The 23,651-nt window shown below is 33.6% G+C and overlaps 1 protein-coding gene across 1 annotated transcript; it reads right to left on the bottom strand.

Moving 5' to 3' along the window:
- Positions 1–432: 432 nt before the first annotated feature.
- On the bottom strand, positions 433–1,009 carry LOC127082899 (uncharacterized). The gene has a single exon (XM_051023123.1). The coding sequence runs from the start codon at positions 912–914 to the stop codon at positions 501–503; it is 414 nt and encodes a 137-aa protein (XP_050879080.1). The 5' UTR covers positions 915–1,009; the 3' UTR covers positions 433–500.
- Positions 1,010–23,651: the final 22,642 nt, after the last annotated feature.

Below are 23,651 nucleotides of genomic sequence, written 5' to 3'. Positions count from 1 at the left end.
GATAATTGCAATTTTCATATTTTATTTTATGCGTTAAACTATATCACCCACAAATTTAAATCGGACTTTTTCAAATTAAAGCATCGTACTTTAATTGGAGAAAATTTATTTTCATTGATTATTTCAACCTGTCCATACTCTTAGTCTTTTCCAATTTAGGATGTGATAACAACACTTGATTTTTTTCATTAATTACTTTATCCTCTAAAATAAACAGTTTAAAATCTCACATAAAGGGATAGAGAAAATTAATCTTGACGATATAGTCAAGATTATTTTAACTCAAAATTTAGAATTTAGATTCTACACGGCTAGAACATCGATAAATATTTGATCAAAATAAAAAAATTTAAACAAAATTATATTTTAATTTTAATACTTAAAAATACTAAAATTAATAAAATAAATATCGATATTCTAACAATGTGAATGTGATGAATATTTCTAAATTTTTCATAAAACTAAATCCCTTATCTACATAAATATTTCATGATATGTATCTATGCCATATCAAAACTCAAAAAATCAAATTGAAATTGTCCATTGAATGGCTCCAATGAGGATCTAAAATTGTAATCATCCTCTAACTTCATCCAAGTAGAGCTTTCATGCAGATATGCTTCACTGGAATTATCATCACTACTCCATTGTTGATGAGTTGAACTTTTTTTCATGATTTGAACATCATCAACATGAACACAATCATTAAACTCCACAAACATATCAGCAACGTTAGAATCTTGACCAGTGAGTTCTTGCACAAGTGCTCTAAAATTTGAAGCACTAGTTTTCACCTTCATAGGACTTGAAATATAAGTAACCTTTACCTCTTTTGTGTTCTTTTTGCTCTGTCTTTTCCCCTTCATCGTCACATGGTTGTTAACACCAAGCATGTTTATCTCACTTTTCATCATCAAAAAATATATATATATATATATATATTAGTGTTTATGATTGTTTGATGAGTATATGAGTATATGATGATATTATGATTAATAAAATACAAGTTGGGTTAGTATTTATATATAAAGGGTATGATGAAACAAAAGGGTGATGTAAAGTCAAAGTAAATTTCCTAGAATGAGATTATTATATTAGTTTGATGAAAGCAATTGATAGTGGAAAAGGAAATTGGTTAGAAACTGCCTTGGTTCGGAAGATTCTATTGAGAGTGCTTTTTAGAGAAACATTTAAATTAATATAATATATAGTGATATTTTATGTTATGGTGATTCTAGTGGTTTTGGTTCAATGAACTTTTTGGTCAGTTGAGCAGCCATACATGACTTGGAATCTAAAATCTAGATAGATGTCATTTTTGTCATAAAAGGATATAATGTTAATTTTCTCTTAAATATGTTTGTAGTCTTGGTATTTAATTTTTTTAGGACATATTTGCTATAGATTTTTAAAAATGATTTATATTTATATTTTTTTAAATGAATTTTATGATAATCATTTTAAAAATAATAAAAACTTTTTTTTTATAAATTAAAAGACTAATGTTACAATAGAAAAAAATATTAAAAATTAAAACATAGTCAAAATTTAATGTTTTTTGAAAGAGATATATATATCAAAGTATTTTTTTAAAAATATTTTATATTTAAAATAGCTATTTAAATAATTATTTAAATTTTTGTTATACAAAAAAGTTATGATAAAATATTTAGAATAATAATTTCTGAAAATTATTAAAAACAATTCTTTTAATTTGTTTTTTTTAATATTTATAAACTTTTTTTAACTAACAATTGTTGCTTGTTATTTAGAGGATATTTGTTTTAAAAACTTTAACTTTTTTGTTGTACAATTTATATCAAAATTATTTTTTTATTTTACACAATTTTCACTCAAGTTAATAATTATTGTTATTAATATTTTAGTTTTTTCTACATTATTATTATTATTATTATTATTATTATTATTATTATTATTATTATTATTATTTAGTTACTTTAAATAACTTAATTAATCATTTGACACCCAATTGGCTTCCGGACAGATCCGAAAAACTGTTAAACAAATGTTCAAAATATTATCATAAATATGATTGGTTGTGTTTCACAATGAGTGGTACACTTCCTTATTTTATACATGATAGGAAAAGACTATAAAAAGATAGTGATGATAACTTTTTTTTCCAACGATCTTTATGAAATATAAGTCTATTTATCATTAGCATAACTATAAAATCGAAAATATATGATATTAAATTCATTAACACAATCGAAACAAATTAGGTAGGTTGGTTGAAATTTTCACTCCAGAATACTCTTATGGTGATGTATAATTCCTTAATGCATTGTAATGGAGAGGTGTATAGAGTAACATTATTTTTTCTTTTTCTAAAGAGAATTTTTAGTTAAGAGTTTTTTTTCTTCTTCCAGTCTCGTTTACAGGTTTTATAGTGAAAGGTCTAAGAGCGACATAAAGATAAGAGTGTATGAAATAGTTGATTTCTCCTTTGATCAATAATAGATGATTTCATTCTCCAAACACGTTGATCATCATCTAATTAGATCTAATGGTCGCGCGTACAATGCGTCTTATCTCACGCGGATAATTTTAACTACTTAGGCACTCGCACTTTATGAAGAGGAAAGTTTGTCATTTTAGATATTCACAGTTATTCTCACTTTCAGAGTACTTCTTATTCTATCACTGATTTGGATGTTGAAGTGTCAACCTTCCAGACTAGCTCTGTCTCCTATGCACTAGAAACTTGTTTCATTGATCCAAGATCTTATCATACTGTCTCACAAATCATTTATCGTTCTGAAATGAAGTTGTGGTGCCGCTTATTGGAATCAAATTCTAATTCCTATGAATTGCACAGAGAACAACTATTTTCCATCGCAGATCCAAATCTTCGATTCTTTCCTTGTGAACACGGATCTCTTCCCAAACAATCAGATACTGAGCTCGTGAAGCTATGGTGAATTTGGAAATCATTTGATCTGTCAAACCCGTTGTTAGAGCTAGCAAGACTCTTTGGACATGTGACTCCACACACAATAGGGAGATTGGATGAATTGTGGAGGTTTGAAAAATATTTATTGAAAACAAAATCATTTGGAAAATCAAAGTTTTAAAATGTTTCAAGTAACAAACAAGAAAACAAGCAACATAAAATAAAGAGATTGAAAACCAAATGATAGAAAATAAAGTCAAGAAATAAGGGAAGAGAGAAACACTAAAGATTTATACAGCTTCATCTTAATAATTTGGTCTAGTTATGTCCCCAAGAATTATTCTTAAGAATATTCACTAATCTTGAGAGCTTTTAGAATGATGTTCCCACGAATCTCCTTATACAAGGAAATGAATTTAAATACTAACTTCCAACCAAACAACGAACATAGTTTAGAATGACTATCCTTCAAACCAAACAAATAATCTTCACGGTTTTATCTCAAACAAAGATGGAGTTTTATGTTGGCAATCCTCTGAATCGAACAAGAGTTTTATAGGGCCGACCTTCGAACTGAGATGAGATTTTAAACAGGCTAATCTCGAACCATCTAAGCTTTTACACAAGGTGAACTCAAGAACCAACGTAAGATTTTATACAAGTTAATCTCAAACCAAATGAGCTTTTACACAAGCTAGGCTCAGGAACATATATGGAGATTTTACTGGCTGATCTTCACTTATACACAAAAATACTCTCAAAGCATTGAGGCAAAATATATGTGAGAAAAATGAGAGATTTATAAAAAAAAGATTAGAGAGTAAGAAAGTGAGATCAAAGTTCGTTTTTTGGATGAAATGAAATGATAGAAAAACTCTCAATCTATAGGTTAGATTGTGATTCAAAATTGGAAACAATACACGAGCAAAATGAAAATCATAATCAATACTACGGAAAACACATATAATGACGGTTACAAAACACATATAATGGCGATTACAAAATACATATAATGACAGTTTCATATCCGTTGTTAGGTAGTGCGTGATTGTATGTATGGTGGTTTCCACAAGGGGTGTGCGACCGTTGTTATAAGCAATGTAGTGTGCTACCTATCACAACAGTTCTAATAAATGACCGTTGTGATATATATTAAAGTATGAGTTTGAAACCCAATAACAACAACAGTTTATTTAGAAATAATTTACATTTCACCACGATTACAAAAATAACCGTTGTGAAAAATACCTGTAGTTTATTATAAAATATATAGATTGTCTGTTCTTTCTTACATCTCACTAAACATATACAACCATAAAACTTGATGTAGAAGATAATAATTTGAAAAATTAAATTATTCTTGAAAAACAACTTAAACGAACCACTATTTTTCAAATTTCATTCATAGTGTAATTCATATATTGCTTCTTAACACATAGTATTTGATTCAATGTCCAAAATTCTTCAAAGCAACAGTTCATTCATAGTTTATTTTGAAAAACATCAATATATTGACTAATTCGGGATCATCATCATCATTATTTTAATCAATGATGAAGATTATTATGATGACAACGATGAAGATGATCCAACTTCTCAATAAATTTGTTGTTTCGCAATATAAATTAATAGAGAACGAACAATTGCTTTGAAGAACCTGGGGCAATAAACCAAGTTCTACGCGTTAAAGAGCGATATAGATGAATTACGAGATGGATGCAATTCAAAAATCATGTTTAATCTAAATTGCATTTCAAATATAACTTAATTTTCAAATTATTATTTTCTAAATCACTTTAAATTAATGCATGTTCAATGAAGGGAGTGAAACAAATAATCTACATACATTACAATAAACTAAACAACAACATATACATCAACAAAACGACAACAACATACCTTTTATTGAAAAGATTAGTGGAGTGATATGAAGTTGATCTACTTTATGTTTCCATGAAGAAAAAGTATAAGGCGGATAAAACTTCTAAAATTGATTCATACTTCTTGTACTATTTCTCCATAGCAAAATAAAGCATTTATGAATGTAGCACCTCAAATTTGCCCCCCTCATTCATGCATTCATTTTTAGGTCATTTAACATTTCATATTGCATTTCATCATGTCAATCAGAATTAGATCCAAGAAGCTTGAATATCATCCAAGACACTTTGTGGTTTCTATCTGGGTGAGCAGTCAACACAAGGGAATGACTTGAGTTACTTCCAACATGTTCAAATGGGGTCTATTCATCATTCGACATACTACTCTTTAAGGAACAAAGGTCCAGCGCACAGGTTACAAATTTGGAAAGATGACTTGAACTGTCATACTCGCTAGGTGAGCAGAATGGTTCGCCTAGCGAGCCACCAGAGTCTGAACTGTCATGCTCGCTAGGCGAGCAGATTTTTCGCTAGGCGAAGCCTACGCATTTTGAAAGAAAAAAAAATATAACAGAAAGGATTTTGGACTTGGACTCTCTCATTTGAGCCCACAAAGCCACGAAAATCAGAGTATAAATTCTGAAAATTTCATTGAGCCAAAGCCTATTCTATTCCTGTTACCCTAGAAGAAAAAAGGAGAGAGATTCTAATTAATTCAGAGCAGCCTCCAGAGACTGAAGGGATCACCTCTACCAATTCCATCTCATATAAACCCTAAGATTGTTCTGCAAACCCAACGGTGCAATTCAATTTCATTCGATCTCTCCAATCAGGTTTGCCTTATTCCCATTACTTTACGCTTTTAATTTGAAATTCCTAAAGCATGAGGTATTATGGTTGAATCCGGGAGAGTGGGTATAGTTAGGTTTCACATGTGGGTTTAGATATGCATGAATGTGTAAAACAATGCCTTGAATGTTTGACCACTTAATTTCTGAAATCGTACTGTTATCCATGGAAAATCCAGAACCCGCAGGCATTCGCTAGCCGCATCGCTAGGCGAGCCTGCAGCGAAGCTTCGCTAAGCCTTCGCTAGGCGAAGCAGTAGCAATCGCGACAGTAGCTGATTTTTTCTATTTGCTCTCCAATCTGTTTCACGCTTTATTATGACATGCTTTCTATTGCCTCCGGGCACATGTTTTAGTATATATGTCACGTCTTGATGTGTGGATCCTTACCCTCTGACTTTGAGTTTTGATACCCTTTTGATGCATTTGTTTGATAAGAGGTCTAGGCCTCCTACCCTTTGTTGCTTCTTGTGAGCTTTTTGTGAACTTTAATGGCATGACCCATGTGGTTATATTCTGATTTGGTGCAACTCTTGATTGCACCCCATCTTGTTATTCTAACCTGTTTGTTGAGTTTTTGTGAGGGCTCATATGACTCTTGAAGAGATAGCTTGCTTGGTATTCCACTTTATTTGTGGGATACCATCTGGAGATTTATTCCGATTACCTTGCTGACCTGTTTTCTTTGATGGTACCAGCTTGAGAGATCACCGGGTTTCTTGCTTCTTTAGTTGTTATTACTTCGGATTTTTATCCGTGTGGTAGATCTCTTGATCCCTTTATCTTCCCCGCATTTTACCGCTTTCTTAGCTGGAAGACCTCGATAGGAGGCAATGTTTTTGTGTGTTTACTTTTGCGCCCAAAGACCTCCAAGAAGAGGCACCAGTGCTAAAGACCTCCATGAAGAGGCAATTGACAGATAAAAGGGATTAGTAGTCAATTCCCCGTTATTCAGTGTGTCGTTCTTTATGCTCGCACTACGTGTCGATGCTTCAGAACAAAGGCCCAAGATCTTTTGTCCGGTGAGTCAGTGGAGAGGGTTCCACCTTTCTGAATCCCCACTTTTTTTCATGAACTCACCCTGTCCAGGGTTAAGAGCTATGAGGTCTTATCCTCATTACCCTTTTGATCTGCTCACCCTGACGTTCAGTGTCAGTGGTTAAGAGCCCATTTGATTACCTTTCCATGGCTTGTTTGTCGAGGTTGATATGACCCCTCTTGACTAAAGCCCTACCCATGTATGTTGAGCCCCCTTGTTGGCGTGTTTACTTTATGCATGTTTGTTTTGTATGGTGTGATCGTCTCCCCATAGGATTGTTAGGCTTCGTATAGTCTCCCGTTTGCATGTCAATTAAGGTAGCACGGTTCCTTCGTCTAGGACTTCCTTTTTGCATGAGCATTCCTAAAACACAAACAAACTCATTGATTTTTCTTCTCCTAAGAACACGTTAACTCCTTCTACTACAGGCGAATAAGTCTCCAAAGGTCGAGCATCCGGTAGATTGCGTAGTAACGTCGTTCATCTAAAACACAAAACAAACAAAAATAGGTTAGCCGAACTACGACTTGCTCTGATTCTCATTTCAGATGAGATACGTAGGCATAAGACGCGATGTCTTAGCGAGCACACTCCTCTTTAACCCATAGGTAGCCGAGCTACGAAGACTCTGATTCTCATATTCAGATGAGATACGTATGCAGTGGATGCGACATCCGTGCGAGTCATTTTCTTTTAACCCCTCTTTTAGTAAATAATACATTAGATAAACCCACACCCTTTAGACAAGAACAACAAGAGTGGATCCCGTAGAGTACTACGGATGCGTAGGGGTGCTAATACCTTCCCTTCATATAATCGACTCCCGAACCCAAGATTTGGTTGCGAGACCTTGTCTTTTCCTTTCCTTTTTCCCGGTTTACTTCGAGCGTTTCCTTTCCCTCCTTTGGGATAAATAATGCACGGTGGCGACTCTTCTGTCATTGCTTTTTTCGCCGGTTGTTTTTTTCGCATTCCTTTTTTTAGGTTGCGACAATGAACCACACTCATAATATGAGTTAACCTGTTTTGAAAACATAAACTAACATTAATATTATAACATAACAAGCAACAACAAAGCATTAAGCAAGTAAATCATGTCACAACAAAAAACGACATGTTAACATAAATAAGCAGTACATTGTAACATAACAAGCAACAACCCACAACATAAGTACCATTAACATTGTAACATAACAATCAACAATAACCAGCAGTATATTATTAACTCAAAAAGGAAGTAAATCATGCGATGACAAAAAGCAGCATGTTAACAACAACTACAACAACTACCCACAACAAATCAAAAACTTTTCAACAACAACTACAACTAACAACAAATCATGTAAAAAAACAAGGTCTTCAATAAGTTCATTCATAATAACTTCTACCTTCTTCATCTTTTCAGGGTTAAGATTCTTGAAATGAATCTTCTTATATCATGTTCCATAAGATTCAACAATAACTCCATCATATGAATAACCTCTTTTGTAACCTGAATCTCGTGAATAAGTCTGTTGCTCCCACTATTCATGATGTGAGAAGGATCTGAAATCGGAAATTACAATAACAACAACAACAACATACAACAGCATAAAACTACAACAAAATACAAGAAAAAAAAACATAAACTATCAAACAAGGAAGAAGAAGAATACCTTTATGTATGAAGCGATAACTAATGACGAAGAAGAGAGAAAAAGTGTTTTAGGGTGTTTCTATGATAGATACGGCGATATTGTCAAGAAGCGAGAGCTAATTCGCTTATATTATAAATAAGTATACAATTTCACCATGGTTGTTTGAAAAACCCGTGATGAAATGTAAGGACTTTCACAACGGTTCTCACTATCAACCGTGATGAAAGGTATTTCAATTTTAATTTATATATTATAATTATAAGGACAACATCAATTGTAATGAAAAAGTAGAAAATTGTTGGAGTTAGGATTCAAACCTTGTCATTCCGTAAATGTATAATCACGGTTTATTAGTTTGACCATAGTGTAATATATTTTTCGTAAACATAAATAAAAAAAATGCGTCCATAATTGAGTTATTACTGTAACACCCCGATAAAAATATGATAATTATTTAATTTAAGTTAATAGTATATTTATTAATTTAATTAAATAATTGGATTATTATTGGAATATAAAGTTGGAATCAGTAAAAAGTCCCATTTTGGTAAAAAGGGTTTTTTTCACGTGAAAAGGGAGAAGCGACAGAAAAGTGGAAAAGGGCAAAAAGGAAGAGCAAGAGAACAAGGGTTAAAGAAAAGGAAAAGCTTGAAGCTAAAGGATTGCCGGATTAACTCAGGTAAGGGGGGTTTATCGTCGTTTAATGGGTATTATGGGTTAACATGTAATGGGTAGTAATAAACCATTGAATCGACTCTAATTAGGATGATGCATGCTGAAAATGGTGAACTTATGGATGAATGAGATATGGGTTATAATTGAAGAAAATTCGTAGGAATTAGATGTAATGAGGTTAGAAATTATGAAATTGAATGGGTATGATCTGTATTAGATAATATGAACGAATGTTGTGTAAAAATTGGACTGTGGAAGGTTGGGATTGAGAAATCTCGTAGCAGAGAAAAACCCATCGCAGATCTGAAATTTTGGTTCTGGTCATACGCGTATGACACTAGGCCATACGCGTATGAGATGGCTTGGAGGGGAGGAGATTGGCGCTGATACGCGCCATACGCGTGTATTACGCGTAGCCTATGAGTGGTACGCGTATGGGGTGAGGCCATACGCGTATGGATGAAGAAGATGATGATTCTAACGTAGTTTTGTCTCTGTTAGTACGCGTATGGGAGAGGTGGTACGCGTAGGATACACGTATGAGACATGCAATACGCGTATGGGTTGGCTAGGAAATGGGCCATACGCGTATGGGCATGAGGCATACGCGTATGGGCAGAAGTGGGATTTTTCTGAGCTGTTGTTGTGCAGTTTTTGGTCGTTTCAGCTGAGTGATGTAAATTAGCTGATGTATGATATAGTAGGGATCATTTCCCGTTGTTTGAGCAGTATAGGTATTAGTAGAGTGTGCTAATACTGTGATTTATTATTTGGCATGATATGATATGATTCTGTGATAAATACGCTGATGATGTATGATGGTATGCATAATGCTGTGAATGTATCTGTTATGTATGCAATTGTGAATGGACTGTTTATGGCTTAGAGTGTGAGCATATGTCTATCTTGGATTGTTGTTGATGTTTGCATGCTAAGTGATTTAGCGTGTATATCATGACCTTTATGGTGGTAGCTAATTCCCATGGTGAGGAATTAGTGAGTGAGTTGTTGTGGATTGTTGTTGATGTTTGCATGCTAGGTGATTTAGCGTGCATAGCATGGCCTTTATGGTGGTAGCTAATTCCCATGGTGAGGAATTAGTGAGTGAGTCACTAGGTCTCAAATGAGTGGGACTAGTGAGCTTGGTAGCCGTATCTGGGTTTGATCGGTGAGGTTGAACTACGTGTTCACGAATAGTCGGTACCGCATGCATGGAGTCTCATTGCATAATGTATGTATGGCGTATAATATGAATGGATGTATTCCAATATTATACGTGTGTTTTGTGTTGGAGTGAGTATGATTATGATTATGATTTGATGTGGCCGTTGCTGAATGTGTGATATGATTAGGGTGATGAAATGTGTTAATTTACTTAGCATTACATGATATTTTATAATGCTTGTTATATCGATTGAGGAACTCACCCTTACAACTATGTTTCAGGTAACGAGCAGTGATTGAGTAGAAGCTAGTGCTTGAAGTCTAGTGTAGTTCCTTAGTGGGTCATGCTCTGGTATATGGAACATCGGGACGGGATGTTTTACCTTGTTTTCATTTGGTTGTTGAATAATTTTACATGTAATGTGTTACATGGTTTGCATATCCGCTGCGAATTGTGCAATATTTTATTTTGATTAATAAATGAGCATGACAAACTATTTTGGTGAATGGTGTGAAGTGTCAAGTGTGACACCCTTAATTGCATATCTACTCTGATTTATATTTTGTTGTTTTAATTTAAATTTGGGGTATTTTAGAAGGGTGTTACAATTACCACAGTTAACAAACAGACTGTTGTAGTTTAGCCTCAAATCCCATTGTGTGGATTGGGCCAGTAGCTCATTTCGGGGTGATGTAATTAGTGAGTCATTATCGGAGGTGATGGTAACAAATTGGTGGCTTTGATCCTAGGAGGAGAGTATCAAAGCAGTGAACCTGAGTGTAACATATTATTACCACATGCATTTAGTCGAGTTGTTGAGTCTCATTGCATTATATATTGGTTGCATTTGTTATTGTGTTGGATGGTTATTATGTTGTTGTTATATTAGATGACTGTTATGTTGTTATCCTGTTTGGATAGTTGTTATGTTGTTGTTCTGTATGGATAGTTGTGATGTTGCTATTATGTGTGGATAACTGTTATGTGGATTATGTGGAATTGTGTTGTGGAATAGGTTATGTGCATGTGATATCTCACCCCCTTCCTTTATATAATTATGATATTTCACCCCTTCTGTTTGAATGTTGCCTCCACGTGAGTAACATGCAGATCATCCGCAGTAGGAGCTCAAATGTGAGTGGAAGATGAAGTCTTCCATTTTATTTTAGTGTCAACATCTGGTATAATGTGTAACATCGGGGTATTTAGAACGATGTATCTTTCGTTATGTTTTAACATTTCTTATAATGACATGTTATGTTGATGTTGGATATGCGAGTTAACTGTTTGTTATTGTTGTTTCGCTGCTATTTAATAAAAGTTAACATTCATACATGTAGTTATTACTACTATTTTTATAATTGTCAGTTGATTATATGTTGTAGTGTAGCATCCTAAATTGCATGTTGAATTGTTTTACTCTGATACATATTTTAAATTTATGGGGGGGGGGGGATTTAGGGTGTTACACCTACGTCTCATAATAGAACCTTCAGGATTGAACTTAATGTGATGGAGCACAAGTGCCTTGCAACTGCAGCTAGTAGGGATGAATGGATACGACACTATAAACTTGGTCATCTCAATTTCGAAGACATTGGAGATTTGAAAAAAGGAAATATGGTTTCAGGGTTACCAGAAATCGACATTCCAAATGAAGTGTGTGAAGAATGTGTGCAGGCGAAGCAACACAAGAACAACTTCAACAAATATGCAGGAAGCAGGTCGAAGAAAATTCTTGAAGTCATATACTCTGATGTGTGTGGTCCTATCCATGTGGACTCGATCGGAGGTAACAAATACTTTGTCACATTTATAGATGATTTCGATCGAAAACTATGGACTTACCTGATCAAGAAGAAAAATGAAGTGATCGGGGTATTTGTCAAGTTTAAATCTATGATCGAAAGACAAAATGGTCGAAAGCTCAAGATTCCGTGGACTGATGGTAGTGGAGAGTATGTGTCTAAAGACTTCGATAAACTATGTGAGAAAGAAGGGATTGTGCATGAGGTGGTGCCACCCTACACTCCACAGCAGAATGGAACGGTAGAAAGGAATAATAGAACCATCATGAACATGGTGAGAAGTATGTTAAAAGGAAAGCATCTACCCAAATGATTATGGGGAGAAGCTATGTTGACAACAACATTGAACAAATGCCCAACGAAGAAGCTAGAAGGAATTACGCCAGAAGAATGTTGGTCTGGTGTCAAGCCTAGCTTGACTGATCTGAAAGTATTTGGATCTATAGCACATAGACATGTGCCAGATCAGTTGAGAAGAAAACTTGATTACAAGTCGAGTCAGATGATCCTAATAGGATATCATTCAACTGAAGGTTACAAGTTTTTCGACCCAGTAAACAAGCAAGTAGTGATTAGCAGGGACATGATCATATATGAGCTTAAGGAATGGGATTGGACTAAAAATATAAAGAACGATTCAGTGAGAATCTTATGTCAAGAACCAGCAATTGAATTCGAAAGAGAAGTTCGACAGGAAGAAGCCAGAGGTCAAGAAAGCACAAGAAGACCTCAAAGAACAAGACACATGCCTGCAAGGGTGCAAGAATGTGTGATTACATCAGATGATATGGTCAATGATGAAGGTGAGCTGGTAGACTATGCTTTCTATGCATATGTCGAACCAATCAATGCAACTGAGGCATTGGAGGATTCGATGTGGTTGAAAGCAATGAATGAGGAACTGAAGTCCATCGAAGACAACAACACCTAGTCACCTGTCAAATTTCCTTAAGGCAAGAAGAAAATCAATGTGAAATGGGCATACAAGGTAAAGTTGAATCACAAATGTGGAGTAACTCGACACAAGGCAAGACTTGTGGCGAAAGGATTTCTTCATAAGGAAGAAAACGACTTCGATGAAGTTTTTGCACTTGTTGCTAGGATTGAAATAATTAGGTGGTTGTTGGTTTAGCAAACATGAAAAACTGGCACACATGTCAGATGAATGTAAAATGTGCATTCCTGAATGACCCTTTAGATGAAGAAATGTATGTTGCACAACCAACTGGGTTTGTGAAACAAGGCGAAGAAACAAAGGTATACAGGTTGAGTAAAGCCTTGTATGGACTTAAGCAAGCTCCAAGAGCTTGGAATAAGAAGATAAATAGTTTCCCAAGGGAAAATGAACTTGTGAAGTGCACAAGTGAGCATGGAGTATATGTAAGAAGAAGTAATAATGAATTTCTCATACTATATCTCTATATCGATGACCTCTTGATAACATGAAGTTGCAAGAAGGAGATCGAAGATTTCAAACATGACCTAAGTGAGGAGTTTGAAATGTCAGACTCGGGAAATCTCTCATATTTCCTTGGCATTGAATTCTACAAGAGTGGTAGAGGTTTGATTATGCACCAAAGAAGATATGCAGGCAAAATACTCAAGAGATTTGAGATGCAAGATTGAAACCCAACTTCGACTCCAGCAGAGCCCATATTGCAACTGTCAAAAGTTACAGAAGAAGATGATGCCGATCCAACAAAGTACATAAGACTCATTGGAATACTCTGATATCATTGCCACACAAGGCCTGATCTAGCATACAATATGGGTATGGTGAGCAGATTCATGCAAAAGCCAAAGGTATCACACCTAGCAGCGACGAAGAGGATACTAAGGTATCTAAAAGGAACTCTCGACTATGGAATTTTGTTTACTGCAGTTGATGAAGGAAAATAATGCAAGTTAGTGGGATACACTGATTCAAGTTGGTGTAGTGATGGTGAGGATAGAAAATCCACAGCTGGCTACGTGTTTATGGTAGGTGGTGCACCAGTTGCTTGGAAATCAAGAAAGGAACCAGTAGTAGCATTATCGTCGTGTGAAGCATATTACATAGTTGCTTCTCTCTGTGCATGTCAAGCAACATGGATAGTGAATCTAGTCGAATAGATTACAGGGAAGAATCATGGAGCAATTACCACGAAGATCGACAACATGTCTACTATTAATCTAACGAAGAATTCGATAGCACATGGACGAAGCAAGCACATCGAAGTGAGGTTCCACTATCTTCGAGAGCAGGTAGCAGAAACGAAGATGAACTTGGAACACTGTAGAACTAAGAATCAGATTGCAGATATCATGACGAAAGGAGTGCAGGTCAAAGTCTTTAAGAAGTTAAGATCTATGATGAATGTAGATAGCCTAGACATAATTAATTATGTGGTGCATTGAATTGTAATTCCTTGTGTCAAAGCAGGTAGTTCTCTATAGAAACAAGGATGTATCGAAATATGTAGTGTGCGTCGAGTTGTATTAGATGTCGAAGTGTCGAAGCAAGTTGCTTGACACAAGATTTCAACTTAGACCAAAATAGGTATTTTGCACCTTTGTAATTTTTGGGCTTTAGTTTAGGGAGCAAGCAAACTCAAATATAAATAGAGGGTTTAACCCATATTTTAATAGCAATCTTGTAATCACTTGCAGTTGCAAAATTAACGAGATTTTCCACAGGCTGTGGGCAGAGAGAGACTCTGCAGAAATTATCTTCTTCCCCAATTTTCGTCAAACCCTAATCTTCTTTCTTATTCAATTTTTTTTCTTATTTTCATCATCATTGTGCAGCGATACAATTTTGCAACCAAGGTTGGTTGATTCACTCGAATGAAGAGTGAAGAACAAGAGGAAATTTGATCGGTTGATTGAATTTTGTTCATCAAGATTGATTCAGAATTACTCAAAATTTTGGATTTAATTCCAATAATTTAAAGATAATATATGGAAAAGTAAGCTATATATTATTGATGTAATCATTTTACTAATATATGTTCTTAATGACAAATATTATTTTTAAATTAATGAGTAAATCTTAATATATTTTTTTTAAATGAAAATAATTTTTTTTATCCAAATATTTTTAATAAATAATGTCAAAACAAAAATAATATTACATACACAAAAATATATGATTCATCTAAATATTTTTATATATAAAAAAATATATTTATAATCCGTATATAAATCAAAAAATATCTTTCTCTTAAAAATAATAAACTCTTTTGATAAAGTAATATTTTTATTATATTTAAAAAATAAATACGTGTAACGCATCAATGCTCATACAAACGCACGAATACCACATTAGTTTTATCGATAAACTAACATGCATTCAACATTTTATTATGAATAAAATGATTTTAACTTTTTTCCATAAAAAAAAAGTAAATAATATGGTTGTTATTTACTCAATTTGTTAAACTTTTTTATTTCATTGAGAATATCTATTTTAAATAAATAAATAAATAAACTTAAAATGAAATGATTGAATAATTTTTATAAACACTCGCCAAAATTTGATTTAACTGTTAATTGATTTAATTCTAAGCCTCCACAAGTAGTTGTCATACTTGGGTGGTCGACATTTTTTTAATAAATATAATCTTAAACTAACCTGTTAATTAGTTGATAGTTTACGTAATCTATTGTTATCGTTAATTTCATTTCAGCAATAATTGTATTTATAGGTACATCCCTCCTTTGTATATCTCACAAATTTTCAACAATCACCATTGATTTGGTTTTGTCTTTTTCCCTTCAACCAAGGGCCAAATCAATCCCCTAAGAAGAGGTGGCTTGTGACATACCTAAAATTTTGTTATTTATTTATTAAGAGTAAATTATATTATTTAGTAATGTGTGGATGATTACACATCGATAAAAAATATTTAGAACAATTTAGAAATTATTTTTAAGATTGTAAACGATTAATTTGATAAATTAATCGATTATGTAAATTTAATCTATTAATATTAGAGATAAACCAAACCTTTTGTTTTTACTCAATTAAATCCATTAATTAATTAATGCTTTAAAATAATTTATTAATGTTATTTTTTTTAATAAAAATGATTTATTAAATAAAAAAAAGAAAATATTTTAGGACATAAAATCTAGCCCATCAAAAAGTTACAAAAACGATAGTTGAACATGTTCAATCTATCTTTCAAACAACTTTTAAAAATACAAGTAGAAAGTGAATTTCACAAAATGTCATAATTAAAAAAGGGTATTGATTAATCAACAAATTTTATAAAATGACGTCAATCAAATATAATAGCGCTACAGTAGACCTTCACTGAAGGATCCTAGTAGTCCAAAGAGGACATTTATGATGGACTTTCATTGAAAGATCCATGGACTTTCATTGAAGGATCCTTGTCGTCATAAGATATAATCTACGCTGGATCATTGCTACCAAAAAAGACACTCTACCTTAGAACTTCAAAGAAATATCCTTGCCGCCCTAAGAGGAAATCTACATTAAACGTTCAATGAAGGTTCCTTGTCGCCCTAAGAGGCAATCTACGTTACATTTACTGAAGGATCATTGTCGCCCTGAAAGGCTATTTATTTTGTAACTTCACTGAAGGATCATTGTCGCCCTGAAAGGCTATTTATTTTGTAACTTCACTGAAGGATCATTGTCGCCCAAAGAGGCAATCTATGTTGGACTTTCATTGAACAATGATTGCCTCCTTAAGAGGCAACCTACATTGAACCTTCTTTAAAGGACCCTTGTCGTCCAAATGAGCAATATACGTTGAACCTTCACTTAAGGATTCTTACCGCCCAAAGAGACTATGTACGTTGGACTTTCACTGAAGGATCATTGATGCTCATAGAGGCTATCTACGTCAAACCTTTAGTGAAAGATCCTTATTGCCCAAAGAGGCTATTTACCATGGGCCTTCACACCGAAGGATCCCTCGTCCAATAAGATATTAATGGCATACTTATACAAATAACAAAGGATAAGAAACCTCATACATGAAACAAAGAGAAATGCATTAATAATAAGTCCTAAAGGGTGTGTTACAAAAAATAATGAAGGGAACAATTACAAGAAAGCCACAAGGGTCACAATTACAAGAAAAAATAAAACCATACAAGCAGCTTAGTGGCCTTCCTCTTCGACTCGCCCGTCATCCTTGCCAGGGGACCCTTCATTCTTCTCAGAAGTAGCCTCCGCTTCGTGAGAAGGAATCTCCATAGAGGCAAGAGCATCCTCCTCCTCATCCAACAACCAGACATCCTTGATCACCTTAAACATATCAAGTTGGTTCATGTTTAGGTCGAGATGCAAAAATGACACATGTTCTTTGGCACGCGTGAAGTCTTTGTCAGAAGTATCAATCGATTATCTTGACATTCCAATAACCCGCCTTTCAACTTTTCTCTTGAAAAAAAATGGTCTCATTCATCTTAGTCTCAACTTGAGAGAACTTCTTGCCTGATTCATTGGCATCTTTTTGCGCCTTCTAAGGGCCGACTTCAGCTTCGCCTTAGAACGCGGAGACTCGTCATGCTATTTGGTGACAATCTTCAGGAACTTCAACTATTGAATCAACGCCTCCCCCACACTATACAAGTCAGCCTTCAATTCATCGTTAAAGATATCAATTTGATCATGATTATTGAAGAGCGCACACTCCAACTTTAGTAAAAAAAATATCACTAAAGTAGCAAGCAAGGGCCACAAAGTGGCTCACAACTTAGTTAGCATAGTTAGCAGATATCTAATTCAATTAGTTTTATAAAAACTAGTTTAAAATAGATAAATAAGGTCGGATATTTATTCTATAGTTTACTCTTAAATAAAATGACATATTCAAACTCTCAAAATCTAAATAAGTATGATTCCGATATCACTATATTTCATTAAATATTCTCCAATTTACATGTTCATGTCAAAATATTTATATTTCTTTACAATTTATCATCAAAAGACTATGAACAATCATTTTAAAAAAAAAAAATACAAATAAATGAGACATATTTTTTTATAAGACGGATGAAATATCAATTAACTCATCTAAAATTCTATAACAATTACAATGTACTAATTGCAATTAGAATGTACTAATTGAAAAGAAAAAGAAAAACACCATAAATCTCTAAACGCCGCTGGTCAATGGACGATTCCCTACAAAAGTCACAAGATTAGAAAATGAAACCTATAGGAACTTGACTCATAAATTGGAAAGTGCGACGAAAGCACATAACAACATGAAGATTAGTGTGCAAGAAAACTAACATATGTGTTGTCTCTCTATGTTGTGACACCTAGCCTTAAATCAAGCCACAACAATGTGACTTCGTTAAATTCAACGTTAGAGTTATGTACGTAACTTGGCAGCCACACATATACGACAAAAATAATTAGTCTAGGACTAGAAACATCCGAGGAAAAAAAGTCATACACGTGCAATAGTAAATTCAATGTTCACAAACGAATAAATAGATATAAAAAGTTGTGTTCATAATTTGTTAAAAAGTACGTACTACCTTATTAGGTAAGCATCGTTTGCCAAAGTTATGATTGCTGACGAAAGACATCTCAAATTAAAATATTTGTGTGTGTACTAAAGACAAATAAGGTCTTTTTCTTTGATTTAGGAGAGTCGACATGGTTAAGAAAAAGTATTAATTGTATAAAATGATTATATACTAATTATTATTATTTTGAATTTTAATTTATATGTATGAAAAAGTTTTTTATTTAAATAATTTTTTAAAAAATCAAATTTCCATTTTTTTCAATAAATTAATTTTTAATCAATCTTATCTTGTTTTCTACTAATAATTTTTTTACGGGATTGGTATGCCAAATGGGATGGCATAATAGGTGACATGTCATTTTATTTTATTTTTATATTAATAATTATTATATTATTAATTATAATAATTAAATGTACATTTTTTAAAAGTTTAGAAAAATATTTATTTGATATAATAAATATTTTTTTAATAACCCTAATTAATTAAATGATTTATATAGAATTCTTATACTATTAAAATTTAATAAAATTAATATTTTACTTTATAAATTAGAATAAATAAAATTATATATATTTATAATATTGACTCCATCCCAACTGATATTAGAAGTGATTTTATAAAAAATAGGAGAAGTAAATCGACACAAGACAAGACTTGTGGTGAAAGGATTTCTTCAGAAAGAAGGAATCGACTTTGACGAAGTTTTTGCACCTGTTGTTAGGATCAAAACAATCAAGTTGGTTGTTGGTCTAACAAACATGAATAGTTGACACATATGTCAGATGAGTGTGAAATATCCATTCCTGAATGACCCTTAGATAAAGAAGTTTATGTTGCACAATCAGTTGGGTTTGTGAAACAAGACCTAGAAAGCAAGGTATACAAGATGCATAAAGTCATGTAGACTTAAGTAAGCTCCAAGAACTTGGAATAATAAGATAGATATCTTTCTAAGGGATAACAAATTTGTGAAGTTCACAACTAAGCATGGGGTATATGTAAGAATAACCAATACTAAATTGCTTACACTATTGTCGCGCCGTGAAAAATACTTGAGTGTATCACACACTCGAAGATACAATAGAGCCTTTATCGAACTTTATTTATTTCCGAAGGAAAGGGAAAATATCGATAAAACTCAGGAAAAGCAAAAAATGATAAGGAAGTCGGTTATGCAAGGGGAAGATATTAGCACCTCTCACATCTGTTGTACTCAACGGGAACCATTTTAATTGTTCTTTGCGTGAATGAGTGTTAATATCTAAAGGTTGCTTGCAAAAGAGGAAAAAAAGTTTTTAATTATGTGCTCGCCAAGGATTCGGACCCTCGTGCATAGGTATTCTCACAGTGCAATAAGAAAATCAGAGTTTCATAGTTCGTGGTAGACGATGTGTTGATTGCTTTTAGTGAACAGTGTTAACGTTCACGTTCTAGTAGTTAAATGTTGCTTGTATGCTCGCGCGTGGGAGACTTAAGCGTTGTTTGTTTGCGATAGAACGAAAATAACATGTCATTTGTGAAAAGATTTTGAATGCCCTAAGACGGAAAATTGAGTTTGATGGGTTGTGATTGATTTTAGATTTGAAAGAAGGTTGTCTTGATTTGAATTGTACTAAAGTCTATGAACGGAGGTGAATACTTTGAATAATCGGGGCCTACTGTCACACTCCAATTTTAACCCTGAATCATTAATTGATACATACATCATAACTTTTGCATCTTTCCATATCATAACATGCATTACATGCCGCATAATTCCTAAAATGTCAGTCGAAATAAATTTTCGGATCTACAAACAGATCGACTGAATCAATTTATAAATGTGTATCAAATTAGCGGACGAAAAATTTCAAAGTCGAGCTTGTAGACATCAGTTTATTAATCTATGTTTCGCGTAGTTTAACTTGGTATGCTCGTTTTAATTTTTCGACTACTTTTTCGATCATATTTTGATCCTCTTGAGCCTTTTTAATCGAACATCTTTTATTTCAAAATTTGATCAAAACTTATATGTTTCCGAGAAGTTTATTTGCGCTGATCATTTTAGTGCATTCATTTTATTTTCCAAACACTTTTTCGCCCGATTTTTTACTCATTTTCAATCATTTTATTTTTATTCTTTTGTCAAAGTGTTCGAAATAATTAATTAGAATTATCTATGCTTTCATTTTTGTTTTATCATGTTTATTTAAGAGGGTGTGATTTTTAGTTGTTTTAATTGATTTAATCTCATTTAAATTAATTAAAGTTTATAGATAAGGAAATTTTGACATTTTAGATCATGTGGGCTTCTTTGATTAAATATAGATCTTTGATTCAAATTAATAGAAGACCCATAATGGTTATCCATGTCCATATCTCTCCACCAATAGAAATTAAAGAAGTAATAATTAAGAAAAAAGATAAGAAAGGAGAATAAGAGGATAAAATCACAAGAAGAAAAAGAAAACAATTTTATTGGACTTGCTGACCACGTGCCCTCTTCATTCAAAAATATTCCTTCCACTCATAAGGGGAAAACACACACACAGACCTCTCTCTAGGATTTTTGGCCGAAAAGATGAAGACCACCCACTAGCAATTGTTCACGTCTCTCATCTTTTTCATTGGCTAAGAAAACAATTTTTTTTTCCGTTTTTCAGAACTCTACATGATAATCTTTCTTCCTCAAAAATACAAGGGAAAAAGACCATTTCTTTCAAAAACTCTTCTTCATGTTCTGAATATGGACTGAAAAGAAAAACTCATGACTCTTTAATCTTCCATTTTTTCTGCAACGTCACACTTCTTCCCTCATACAACAATCTTCGCCCTTTCTTCTTCCTTGTAACCCATTCACTACTCACAACCTACATCAACCGCGATTTACAATCTTGTCTGCACCCTCTCTTTTGAAACTCATTCCAACCACCGTTCCATTCCCTCCATCTTCGATTTACACAATTCACAACTCCTTCCACCTCCATATTCCTTAAAACTTCACCCTCCACCTTCAAAACCTCCATCATCACCTTCATATCATATTGTATCTCCATCTTCACACACTCAGAATAACCTCGCTTTCTTCCTCCTTACCCGCGGCCGCACCATAAATCTCCCTTTGTTCTTTCTTGATCTCCACCTTAAGCTTGACCAACAGCTCACCTTTCGAAAAGTTGTTTCGAATCAGACTCTAAACTACCAATCTAAGTAATACCATATCACCCTACCTCACACGTCTAAACTGTGAACATCAACACCAAACTCAAAACTCATGATCTTTTCTTCTCTAACGTGTACCCTAGTCAGTAACCCTCACATGTTTTATGGACTGCAACAAAGAAGTAACAATCTCACTACCTGTCAAAGGTTATACTCAGAGGCTTGAACTTAATGAAGACTTGAGGTTCGTACTTGCAGTGACGAAGATTAAAACAACTCCCGCTACGAGTTTATCATAGCTTCAGTTTGCAAACACCAAGGATGCTACTTATGTTAACTAGTTTTGTGACTTGCTTTATGCTACCCAGTTTTCGAAACCGTGCAAACTAACTTAGAGCAGGGGAGATATATTTTCTCCTTTAGCATGTCCAGATTGTTCCTCCATCAGTCACGATTCTGCCATTAAGCGAACTATTCGAGTTGCGATAATGATTTGCATTATTTATGTTGTTTGATTGATCGCCCCTCACTTTGTTTTGGTGGCATTGTGTTTTGATTTTGTCGTACATCATTTTTTGATTTATTATGTAGTTTGATTTTTGGTTGTATTGGTATTAGGATTGTTTCTATTATATTGTGTAGATGATATTTCGTTATGACCTATTTTGTTACTTGCTTTGCTTGCGTTTAAAAATCAGATCTCAATATGCGGAAATGACAATTATATACAGTTATTCCGTTGGATTTTTGATTGATAGATTGATATGATTTCGCCGCATTGTGATGCTTATGTACGAAATTCCGCTTTCATGGTCGTTACGTATAAACCGACTTTGAGCACATTGTATAGATTTGAGTGTGTTTTGTTGTAATACGCTTATCGTAATGTCGATTGTGAGGTTTACATCATTATGGCCAAATGCCATTGTTTTACCATTGCGCATTTTAAATCTCATTTTGTTACAATTACATTTTGTGTGTCTTGAACTTATTCTCAGTCTGCTCCATTTTGCGATGATACGTGTCACGTTAGCATTTCTTTTGATTTATGATAACATACAATGATCCAACGTCATTACGTTTAAATCGAATTTGAACTCTACTTCCAATTGCTTTGCACATCCTTGTGTTATGTGACATTGATTCACATCCTCGCATTATGATCTTGATTCGTGCATGTTTTACTTGTACTTTACTTCTTTCTATTCAAATAAGATGAACGTGTGTTGTGCATATGACGTGTGTCACTATCTCCCACATTTTGGCTTACTCTTGGGCCTTATTACAATGAAACCCTTTTCGTTCACGTACATTTACTAGCTTGCTTTTTCTTGATTGATTTTTGCTTTAATCGTTTCATTATATCATATCCCCATTCGACAAAATGTATCTCACTTCCCCGGGTTGTATTGTTTGCCTATTTTTACCATTTTCCTTTCAATTTGTTTTGTTATCTTAGGTAGTTTCTAACACAAGAATAAAATCAACCCCTTCTTTAAAAAAGAACAAAAATAAAAACTCGATCCAACGTCGAGTATTTTCTCAAAGATCAAACCATTCAACCATTTCAAACTTTTCTTTTCAATCCATTTCTACTATTCCCGATTTCTCAAACTTTTCATCTTCAACCATTTTCAAACTCTCCAACCACTTTTTCAAACCTTTTGAAATCGTTAATCAAATGTTTGATCCAATGTCAAGCCATTTTCACGAAGAAAATAAAAAACACTTAATACTTATTAAACACATTTTAATAAAGATGGAAATGGAACATAATGGATACCACGAGCTCCAGAGGCTAAGATTCGTGATGGATATCTCACCCATCCTAGTTCTCACCATCATTCAAAAATTTCAATGCGACCTCTTCAAACCATTTCTTAATAAAACCTTAAAACACCTAAAGATATCGAACCATTTTGCAAATAAGTTTGAAAAAGAACATGGTGGATACCATGAGATCCAGATACTAGGATTCATGATGGGTATCTCGCCCATCCAAGTTCTCACTGTTACTCAAAATACATCCAACCAATCAAACTT

This window comes from Lathyrus oleraceus, chromosome 5, assembly GCF_024323335.1.
Source record: "Lathyrus oleraceus cultivar Zhongwan6 chromosome 5, CAAS_Psat_ZW6_1.0, whole genome shotgun sequence".
Taxonomy (NCBI): Eukaryota; Viridiplantae; Streptophyta; class Magnoliopsida; order Fabales; family Fabaceae; genus Lathyrus; species Lathyrus oleraceus.
This window is presented reverse-complemented; position numbering and strand designations above follow the sequence as displayed.

Excerpts from the sequence above, each read along its gene's own strand:
- LOC127082899 (XM_051023123.1), bottom strand. The coding sequence starts at position 914 with ATGATGAAAAGTGAGATAAACATGCTTGGTGTTAACAACCATGTGACG.